Raw genomic sequence first — 11,982 nt, 5'->3', positions numbered from 1 at the left:
TATAATCTGGGTGATTGTGGACATATTAACAAAGTACGCTCACTACATAGCTCTACCGACTAAGTTCACAGCTGAAATCTTGGCTCATCGATTCATTGGAGAAATCTGCAAACTGCATGGTATATACCAAAGACCATTGTCTCGGATAGAGACACAGTTTTTCTTAGCACTTTTTGGAAAGAAATTTTTAGACTAATGGGAACAAAATTATGCTATAGAACTGCTTACCATCCACAGTCCGATGGACAAACTGAAGTCGTGAACCGCACTCTCCAAACTTATCTCCGCTGCTTCATGGGGAATCATCCTAAGAAATGGTTTGTGCACCTTGCAATGGTCGAGTACTAGTATAATATGAGCAAGCATTCGGCCATCGACATGTCACCTTTTGAGGCGTTGTATGGTCGCCCCCTCCTTCGGTCCGTGATTATGTTCCCTTTTCAGCATCGACTCCGAGCATTGATGTGTTCCTGCGTGATAGAGTAGCATTATTAAGTGTACTCAAACAAAACCTTAGACATGCACACCAACGAATGAAGGCTCATGCAGATAGCGGGAGACAAGATGTTACCTTTAATATTGGTGATTGGGTTCTCTTGCGACTCCACCCCTATCAGAAACATTCGATGTTCCAGCGGTTGTCTCACAAACTCAACCGTCGATTTTATGGACCCTTCGAAGTGATTAGCCGAGTTGGTCAGGTGGCTTATGAGTTGGACCTCCCTTCTTCTAACCAGATCCATCCGATATTCCACCGGAGTTGTTTCCTGGCGACGAAGGCGTGTTGGTTCGTCAAGAAGAACACTGATTCGGTTGGGCCTGCCTGGGAGAACTTGGGCCATATCATTTTCCTACAAGTTCTATTTTGAAAAATATCTGAGGGTTCTGGGATCATTCTTTTGGGGATGGTTATTGGCAAAGGTAACGAGAAAATCTAGATCAATGAGGTGCGTACCCCAAAGGGCCTCCATTTAAGAAACTTTCTTCGTTTTGACAACAATTCCATAGTTAGTTTCATTGCATTCGGTTCTCCTCATCATCTTTTCTTTATCATCTCTCTTGCACTCAAAAGTGTCCATAAAAAACTTGACTCATTATTCCTAGTGAGAAACTTAGGAATTAGTTTTGTTTATCTTTTATATTCAACTAAGGGAATTAGATTCCCTTCTCAGCAACGAGTATAAATCATCTCCAATACAGAAAGATTATTCAATGTCCCTTTTAAGTTTCTTTTGTCATGTTCCCTTTTTATTAACAATTGATTCATTAATTAATAGAGTTAATGGTTGAGATTGAAAGATCCAAAAATAGAAAATGATAAGTTTGCCTTTGTTACCTTATCCCACAACCCATACACTCCTTTGTTACCTTATCCCACAACCCATACACTCCTTCACCCCACTTTTGCCACCACCAGAACCACAGGCAACTGACTACCACCTTCTCCGGCTACCACCACGACTACCACCCTTTCCCTTTAACCATCACGTGTGCAAGCCATCATCATAACACTTCTTCGACCAACATAACCATCAAGCATCATTTCCATACAGCAACCCACAACCATAAAAAACATCGAGCATCATTTCCTCTGGAGAATCCAGTACTAAGTAGATATCTTGACAAGTGGCACCCACAAAATCTTGGATCCAAATATTTATTGACTTTTAAATTAAATAATATAAAAAAATTAAAAGTTTCTCTTTCTCCACACAAATCTAGTACTATAGAGGAGTCCAACCCTACCTTGTTTCAAGATAGAAATTTTTCTAAAGATGAAGTAGATGCCATCTATATTCTATGAATAGAGCCATACCAGTTTGTAATATATCTTCATTAATGTCTATTTAACAAAACATACCCTTCTACATTAAAACATTCATTTACCACAATGAAGATTATGAAATCTGCTATATCTGCAGTACACACGTTTACTACTATTATTGCATTCTTTATGATAGATTTGACACCATGCTCAAATCATCCTTTGGTAATTGAAATTTGAGAAACACGGAAAAATTAAATAAAGTTGAAACTCTAACCAGCATTATATAAAGTAAATCTAAAGCTTACCAATGACATCACTAAGCTTGCATAATCTTTAGAGAGGTTCATATAATTTAGTATTTTCTAGGTATATATTTTATGGTTGAGGTCTCAAGGATGCAACTAGAGTAACGACCACTCCATGCCGCGGCTCGTTGTTTATGTACATAAAAAGTATGAGCATGAAAGCATGATTATAGTGATTCCTTGCGCCGGTATGCCAGAATCTGCATGGCAGAAAATGACAACTTTTAGTTGTTGCTTATAATGATGTTGGTGAAAAAACCACCTTAGTACTCACCAAATGCTCCATCTTAGATATGCATTTGGATGTAATCCCAGCCAAAGATTCATGTTCTTTCAGAATTTCCAGTTCATCTTTGCACGGATCGATAACAAGCGTTGTTAGCTCGTCACATATCAAGGCTGAAGTATCATTGGTTGCCTTGTCACACTTCGTACCGCCGCATCCTTTAACTGCCAATATCTCAACTTCTTCAACTGCCAATGGCGTTTGACGAGCAACATACTACACAGAAATAGTGCAGAACAATATTAGACAATCACCTTAACACAAGAAAAGTAACATGGGCTCAACAACAAAAGCATATTAAGCAATTATTTTCACCAATAAGAGAGAAGAGGAAATAACAGCTTTTATATTATTAATACAGCATCCTTTTACTGTCTAAGTGCCAACAACTTCAGCTAAGTCTGGTACTTATTTCATGATTATGGTGTAAAACAATTCTAGGCATTCTGGTGGAAGCATAAACAAATTTAAATCGATTTGACGACAAAATTGTCACTGCCAGACACAAGGGATCAAAGACAGTATCTTACTTCACAAAGGTGCTTGACAGATGTAGTTGGTCGACAGCAAAGGTGTGGCTGCTGCAAAATTGGTGTACTTTGTTTGTCCACAGAAACAAGCATGAGATGGATTTCAAACTGCAAATAAAAAAATGCATTATTTTTATTGAACTGGACTGAAATAAGAATAACATCATATTAAAAAAGCATTCAGTAGTAACATCAGTCACCAAGAGTGATTTTTGGGATTGGATGTGAGGGAGGATAATAACCTATACCTCATCAGCGTTTTCATCCAAGTTGCGGAGATGATCAACCAACTTAGACAATCGACCACTGCGGGAAATTTTGCTATTGCTAGCACCACCACTGCCATACCGTGTGTGACTTCTAAAACCACCGCCTCCCCAAGTAAGCTTTCGAGGTCTTGTCACCTGCCTTGAAGTTCCTTGGTTTTCTCTACTTATATCCATATCACTTTCTAAGCTTCCACCATCAGGACTTGCCCTTGATGATGATGGCTGAGAAGGGCGAACTCTGGTCCATCTCTTTCGCTTTCTCTGCCTGGGTTCTGTACACCGCTCATCTGCAGAAGATGAGTCCTTTTCATTATTGTCATTTTCCTCTTCATTATCTTCAGACCCTTGATTATCAATCATTTGGTTCTGTCTCCTAGAATGAACATTTCGTTGATTACGCTGTGATCTTGTCACAGATGCACCTGGTGTATCTTTACGTTTCTTTCCCAGTGCTTCAGATTGTCGTTGAACTACTTTTGCAATTGAAGCTTGAATCTGTGAGAAAAGCTAAAAATAGTTCATCTGAAAATGCTAAGATTTGGTATTTGAGATGATGTTGACTGACAACTGATATGATTCAAGATTAATAAGAAATAAACATTAACCCGAGCAATAAATAAATAAAAATTGTCCCTAAGGAGTACGAATGCCGTGATAGATATGAAGATTGTCAATGGCTCAATATCAATCAATAACAAAAGTAGGATCACTACACTAGTCCAATTATTGTGCACACATCTGAAAGCTAGCATGCTTAAATATGTTTACGCAAGAAACATTTACCTGCTTATTGCGGTTCTTCTCCTCTTCACGAAATTCAAGTTCCTTCAATCGGGCAATAGTGGTTTCACTTGTTAAATTTTGTGAAAATAATGCAAACATGGCCAAAATATAGTAAACAGGTCAGCTTATACCTCTTCCTCATACTTCTCAATATCTGGATATAAAGCAGCAATAAGTGCATCATAGTTCGGATCATCTCTCAAAGAACGACGACTGGCACAATGTGTGCGGCAAGCAGGGCATTCATTGTTCCTGAGATAATACATATATAATGAGTAACTTTTGTTTTAGATCAGCACAAGAGAGGCAGTAAAAAGGGAGTTTGATTGCAAATGTCAACAGCATATTAAATAAATAGAAATCCTAGAGTGGCTTCATGTGACCTACCCTAGTCGCATTGACTTGTCAATGCATTCCCTGCAAAACCGGTGCAAGCATTCCATAACCGTTCTTGTTTTCTTGATAATACCTGTTCAAGCACAAAAAAATGGCCAGTCCTTCAGAAAACGGGATATGTCTTCCATTATTCATGCCTAAAGTTGGTTGAAGGTTTCAAATTTTCCATCATAATGAAATGCAGAATTACGTGGCAAATCAACAATTAAGACTATAGGAGCCAAAAAAACAAAAGGTGATCACTGATCACATTATGGTTGACATTTAAACACCATGTCAAGGAGATAAAATATGAGCTTCCCATATTAATTAAACAAGTATGCCCCATTTATAGAAACGAGCTTATTTTTTTTCAATCAATGTTGAGATTAAACCTTCAGGATTTTTCCATTTAAAACAAAATTTAACACAATAATAAATAGGTCTAAGAGAACGTCAACCTTGGAAAGGCAATATGGTTGCTAGCCTTGTGACCTGAATATGAGTTCAAATCTTGGAAACAACTTCTTCACCTGTGAGGGTAAGGTTGCGTACATATACCTTCCCCAAACCCACTGGGTGGGAGCCTCGCATACCGGGCCGCCCTTTTAATAAATAGGTCTAAGAATCGGTGTAAAAACAGCTACAAACTCAAAGAATCACTTAAACTAGAGCAATTAAAAGTCCACCCATTTTTTAACATGTATTTTGCAATAACACAGATGACATTGTCCTAGTGGGGGAATCAAGAGAGGGCATAAATGGTAAACTTGGGTAATGGAAGGAAGCTTTAGAATCACATCACTTTTGATTAATCTGAAGTAAAATGAAGGATATGAAACACAATTTTAGTAAGACGTGCATTAACAATGGCTCAGATCGCCTCACACAAGTCATCCATTTAGGTATCTTGGATGTTTCATACAAAGTGATGAAGAAATAGAAGATGAAATTACAAGAGTCAAGTTGGATGGATGAAATGGAGGAATGTTTCATGTGTTGTTTTATCAAGGTAAAAGGAAAATGCTACCACACATCCATGAGACAAATGATGCTTTATGATAGTAAATGTTGGGAAATAATGTGTCAACTAGAGCATAACATGGGTGTGGCAGAGATGAGAATCTTCGGTTGGATACATGGACATAAAAAAAGGTAAGATAGAAAATGAATGTAGTATTAGAGGGAAAGTAGGGGTTACATCAATCTAGGAAACGATGGTAGAATTGCACATAAATGGTTTGCATGTGAGAAGAAGATAAATAGAAGCCGAGGTTAGATGGAGGATAGCCTCATAATTAGATGGAATGGGAAACAATGAAAGAAGACTCTTAGTTAAAACATTAGGAACAATTTGGAATTGGACCTAAATAATCCATTGGAGGATTTGTCCTAATTAGTTTGTCTGGATAAATTAATTCAAAATGCTTTCCTTAATACCTCCTTCATAGAAGCACAATGAATTCAACTATATTGTCCTTCCAATCAATAACTATCAGAGTATCAGGTTATAAAAAAAACACATGCACCAAAATACATCTATAGCGAAAACAAGACATGTCGAATAAAATTAGGAAGGATGGTAGGGGCTCCTAATTAGATGTAACTAGCAGATTGATTCCACCTTAGACTTGTTCATAACAGATACATTTGATCATTACATATAACTCACTGCCTCAAAAGCTTAGTAATTCATTAGACTCTCCAAAATGTATGAAAGCATTCCTCTGTTATAATATATGGACCATAAAGTTAATTTAACAGCCTGACTATTGTCATTATTTAAAATATATTCAAATCGGGTAACTCAGCATTTCAGTTTTCTTCACATGATTATAATTATAGTTAATAGTTAGATACTCATAAGATGATAGGCATAAAGTGATATCCATTTCTCCAATAAGTTCAAATTCTAAAATATTTAGAGCAGGTAATAGCATCAGCATTAGATAATATGGAACCACTAAGTTTTGGTAATAGCTGCATAATCACCTAGTTGCCCACTAAGGATTAGTAACAATTCTTACCAGATCAATAAAAATAGCATATATACCACTCCATCACCTCTTCTAACAAAACATAATAGCAGCATTAGCTTAGAAAGGTCAAATAAAAACATACCAAGGCAAATTGGACACTGGACATCTTTCCGAACCTCCTGAAGTTCTACATACACGAACCTGCAAGCAGATCAAGAGTGTAACCAAATATTTACATTAACTTGATAGAGAGAGCAACCTAATATGAGATTTATGAAATAAATTTCTTCGCAAAGCATGTGGTTTTTGGCCCCTCTTGTTGCCTCAAGCCTTGGAAGCACTGAAGCTATTATGAGGAAAGCAATTGAAGCATAAACAAAAAACATTTGACCAGCATAAACACTGATTATAAAATAAAGAGCTTTGTCAGGGAAGCACCGAAAACTATAAAATACACCCAGGTCAAATGTTGGCCAGCATGCAAAATAATAGATGAAATGCTTCAAAAATTTGGTTTCAAAGTTTTGCAATACAAATCAACAAAACTTGTGGAGTTTAGGTGCAACAACTTAGAACATCTTATGCAAACCACTTGAACTCAACCAAGGTTTTAAATCTAGATCCGCGACCACAGTTGAGGCTGCAACGTTAAGGTTTTCAAAGTCTCCACAACCGTATCACGATACCAATTGTGGCTGCATCGGCCACATTTTTCAGCAATAGTCCACAACGTAATGGTTTTGGGTGTCTCCAAAAGACGCCCACAATTTGAAACCTTGAACTCAACCCACCCTATGAAGGCTAATTAATGTAGTTTGTAAGTTGTAAGTTGTAACTGCAGCATCATGCAAAATAAGGAAAACAACTCATCCACCTTTGATGAATGAGATTCCTAGGTGCTGATTGACATTTAATCAAACAAAATGCATGATAGCAACACTAAGGTTCACACTCTTTTTGGTCTGGACAGACATCTTAACTAACATAACTTTGAGACTACCCCTTAGATTAGGATAGTGGTTACGTAAGACCCTCTCCAGAAGTGATGAGGCCAGGATTCAAAATCCAGACATTCGGAGTAAAGTTCGTTCACCAGGGGTCGCAGTTCACTTCTGCCATGACTGAACAATTTTGGGTTTAAGTTTAATACTTTGGATCTAGTAACAAAAAAATCTAGACCAGCCTAATTACTTTTGTTGATTTATGTAACTAATGAACGAGTTTCAATCATAAACAAACAGAAAATCAGAACATGCAAAAGAACTACAAAGAATCAAAAAAGGAGACTCAGAAAATACATGCATCTGAAGTAAACTAACACGTTCAGATTCAAAGGAAGCACATAAATGGAAAATTCGCACTCAGAAACAGTGTGATGGGATAAAAACGTAAATCTATAAAGTAATATAGGGAAAGTAGAAAAGCTATGAAGCAAGCAATGTATGTGACGTGAAAGAGAAAGTGTATACTCCGATTTATCTTCAGAGCCAGAAGATGTAGTTTCGTCAGAATCTGAAAAAAACACACAGAAAGAAGAAAACTTGATAAGATAAAGTGCGATGAAGCCAAAACAAAAGACAACCCATTTGAGAAAAAGCAATTGGGTAGTTAAAAAATATCATGAATAAGCAAAAGAGAGAAATAAAATCAACCCTGTGGTTTTTCATCCTTGTTATTGTTCTGGTGTTGACCTGTTTCTTCATCTTCATCATTTTGTTGTTCTTCTTCTTCTGCGTCACCCTCTTGTTCTTGTTCTTCTTCTTCTTCCTCTTCCTCGTGCTCATCGTTTCCCTCGTCTTCATCTTCGTGCTGCTTAGGTTGTTGCTGTTGTTGCTGTTGTTTGACATGGTGGGGGAACTGTGAAGAAGTGTCTGCATCGTGGAGAGAGTCAGAGAAAGAGCGTTTTTGGGCAGGCATTGATGCTGAGAGAGAAATAGAGAGATTGGGTGAGTGAGTGAATGAATGGTGTTATTGCTGATTGCTGAATATTGAAGAAGGACAAGAATGAGAGAAAAATTGAGATGGAGGATTTTGGGTATGGGAGTAATATTATATAGTGGTTTTTTCGTGTATATAAATAATAATGTAATATTACTTGGCAAAGTTACAAAAAAAAAAAATATCATAAATCAATTAAAATATGATATATTAATTAAAAAAATAAATATTTATTAATTTGATATTGTAGATATGGTCTATGGTAAAGGTGAAAGATATCCTTACCCAAAAAATATCATGAATAAGCAAAAGAGTTCTGTATTTTATGTTTGTGGTATTATTAAGAGTATTCTCTCATTTTTTGGGTAAAAATAGTTCTATTTTAGGATGCATAGTTGCTCCTCCCAACAAACAACGTTCTCATAAATCAAAATTTTAACATTTTAGTCATCTTGGAATCTAGCAGACCTTACACCATGATTTTATCTTACCAATAACTTCTATGTATTTTATCTTGTTACAACATGATGGTGGCTGGGTGGTGGACTGGTGGGTGCTTTCACAGTTTCACCCCTTCTTTTTGTCATTTCTAGACCATATTCTGAAGTTTGTTTCACCCACTTGCCCTTGTTCCTTTTATATTTTTTAGTTTGGGCCAAATGTTGCACAAGTATCCTCTTTCCCCAAACAATATTATATAAAGTGGCATCCTATATGTCTCAAAAAACACATTTTCCTTGTTTATTCAATAACATTATACACATAATATAAAAAATGTTAGTTTTTATTTTTAGGAATTTTCTTTTTATTTAAGTATCATTTTTTAATTGGTTGGGATAGAAAATGGGAAAAGAATTGAGACACTTGATTATGTTTATTATGTCTATATATCTCTAACCAATTAAAATTCATAAAATAATATAAAAATTTAATTTATATTTACAAGAGTTTATTTAATTAAGTGATTTTTTTATTTGGACAGTGATACTAAATGAAACAAGAATAGAGATATATAATCTTCATTGTAATATGCTATGGTGAAAATTGTATGAAGGAAATTGGAAGTAGGAAATATACTTGTTAGTTTTTTTAAATCTTTCATTTGGGACATGGATGGAATATTATAATATTGATTAGATATGTATTTCACCTTACCTAATGAAATTAGAGTTTGCTTGTTGGAATTGTTTTCATTTCCTTTATTTCTTTTATAAACTAACTTGTAGATAGTTCGTATTTTGTAGTCCTAATTTTAATCCCTACAGGCCATTGAAAAAATGTATTTGAAGAACTATTTTTTCCTATTATGTGAAGCAACATCTTTGATAATACCAAATAATTGGTTTTCGATATTTATTCATTTTTTCTTCTATAATCTATTTTTAGCCTTTTTTATGTTTCTTTTATTAACACTCAGCCATATTCTTTAATATTTGACTTTGTTTTTAATTTAATCTTTAACACTTTATTTATTATTCGAGTCTTAAGCATTTATAAAATTACTTAAATTAATATATTTAATGTCTAAAAAATTTATTATCTAATAAATAGAAACATCAATATAACATTGTTATCTTTATTTTCAATTTGTGTTATGAACTACATGCATCCTTCACATGAGATATGAGATAAGTACGACTACTATTGAGTGTTAAAGCTCTACATATCAAGTGTTATAGATAGATTTATTTTCGTATACTAGATCTCAACACCAACTTAACTTAAAACATCATTGTTCCAATGTACCTAGACGTAATCCTCAAACGGAGATATTCTCTTCATGATACGAACTCATAATCAAGTGACAATGTAAGTAATCTTATCATTAAATAAAAACTTATACTACCATTGAACAATTATGTGTTAATAAAAATTATACAGGTATGTATGTAACTTCCCCTTTGGGACAAGAAATATCACATATCTTTATTATTCTAGTCATTACCAATCACATGTTTTGAAACGTGATATCCTTTCCTCAAGTAGCATTGAAACAATATATTAAATTATTCAATTAAATAATTATTGTTCCATCCCGGTCAAACCGGACATCCTGTATCTCACCAGGATGGGCCCTCCGACCAAACAAGGCTCAAGTAAATACGAAATAGACTCTCACATAAGCCTCATAAAAGATGTTGACACCTCATTAAATATATTCCCCAATTGGACTCTGTCATGTCATTTGTAAAGTCACTTTGGCCCCTTGGGCCAAACAAGTCCAAATTGAAGGCTTGTGTCACCTCGCGTCAAGTGTCACTGTTCCTGACACCTCATTCAATACGTTCCCAATTGTCTTCTACCATACCGTTTGCAACTCCAACCTATCCCCTCTGACAGTATGGTCAGAGGCGAACCTACTATGTGACGGGAATAAGCTTGCTACGCCCCTATGATGCCCACTGCCAAGTCACCATTAGTCACTAGATAGATGACACATCGTCATAACATTTACTATAAATAAGGGGTGTCCCCTTACAGAAAGTATCTCATATTCTCATATTCTCTCATTCATTGCTAGTATTTACTCTCATTTACTCATCATCTATCTTCCTTAAACTCATATTAGGTATCTCCATTAGCGAGTTCAAGCTTCATTCCAACCAATCTCTAGAAACAAGTTGCTCAACTGAATTCTCTGTTCCAGCTACATCCGATTAACACTAAAGAACAATTATGAAAAGTATATATCAAATTAATAAGACAAGATTTTAAATAAAGTAAATGTCTTTTTAATTAGTAGTTTTTTCTATAGAGATATGCATAATAAGATGTGTGTCCAACATTTGGAAACTTATAGGGATATCATGACTAGAACCCACAACGGTATTTTATTCCTTATCTCAAATCAATCATGTATTGTTATATGATTAAAAGAATTTTTTTTAAAAAACAAAAGATAATAATAAGTAATATTTTGATTGGTACGAGATAGAAAATAAAACACTGTTAAAATAGGAGATTCTCATCTATGAGAACATATCATTCCTTTTACAACATCGTGATTATGGAATCAACCATAGAAGCATATGGATGGAACTAAGAGCCACCATTACTTAAAATGGACCTAGATGGCCCAATTACCCAATGTAACTAACTCCCTTAATCTAGCCTTCACTATGATCAGAATATCATTCACGCAGAAACATTTCCCATCAAAGACCAACTTATATTTCTAAAGTTTCATTCACACCAAATGGCAATGCCATAGAACTTGGGCCAACTTGTACCTGGTGACTTCCCCAATATTCCCCCAAATCACATCTTGTTGGGAGATAATCATCGATAGGATATAACATTTTTTCATGGATTAAGTGAAAGAAGCATAAAAGTGGGTTTGACACCACATCTTGACTCAAAACCTTAAGGCATTAGGTCTATGTATCTATCTATTTACATGTTCTTTAACTCATCCATTTTTGCCCAATGTGGGACTTCTTCATTCACACTTGGAATATCCAACATCTCCTCCTCAAGTTGAGTTCTCCTTCGAGTACTGGATACACCAGAGCTTAGCTTCCTATCTACTTGCACCGCCATTGGCTTATCCTTTCAACAATGGAACATGCCGCTTTGACCTCTCATTAGGAAGACTTTCAACACAAGGATCCCTCATGGATCTACTGACCACTTGTCACTTCAATACTCTGTTGAGACGTCGAACCATCGGCTCTGATACCATTGTTTTCATAACCAATTTCTCTCCTTTATGTGATGCAAAATGAGCACTTACGGAAGCGGCAAGTGCA

At 35.6% G+C, this 11,982-nt stretch overlaps 1 protein-coding gene across 3 annotated transcripts; it reads right to left on the bottom strand.

Moving 5' to 3' along the window:
* Positions 1-2,024: 2,024 nt before the first annotated feature.
* Positions 2,025-8,353, bottom strand: LOC109339165 (putative E3 ubiquitin-protein ligase RING1a). Of its 3 annotated transcripts, XM_019576576.1 has the most exons (11): positions 8,035-8,353; positions 7,948-7,998; positions 7,765-7,807; positions 6,438-6,496; positions 4,329-4,410; positions 4,073-4,193; positions 3,942-3,983; positions 3,138-3,665; positions 2,890-2,997; positions 2,348-2,575; positions 2,025-2,273 (listed from the first exon to the last, which is right to left on the bottom strand). In XM_019576576.1, exons 1-11 carry the CDS (start codon positions 8,210-8,212, stop codon positions 2,241-2,243), a joined length of 1,473 nt encoding a protein of 490 aa, XP_019432121.1. In that variant the 5' UTR covers positions 8,213-8,353; the 3' UTR covers positions 2,025-2,240. The 3 variants fall into 3 exon arrangements, with proteins under 3 accessions (XP_019432121.1, XP_019432119.1, XP_019432120.1); XM_019576574.1 differs by having other exon boundaries at positions 7,948-8,353; XM_019576575.1 differs by having other exon boundaries at positions 3,138-3,653; positions 7,948-8,353.
* Positions 8,354-11,982: the final 3,629 nt, after the last annotated feature.

This window comes from Lupinus angustifolius, unplaced genomic scaffold (assembly GCF_001865875.1).
Source record: "Lupinus angustifolius cultivar Tanjil unplaced genomic scaffold, LupAngTanjil_v1.0 Scaffold_60_26, whole genome shotgun sequence".
Classification (NCBI taxonomy): Eukaryota; Viridiplantae; Streptophyta; class Magnoliopsida; order Fabales; family Fabaceae; genus Lupinus; species Lupinus angustifolius.
This window is presented reverse-complemented; position numbering and strand designations above follow the sequence as displayed.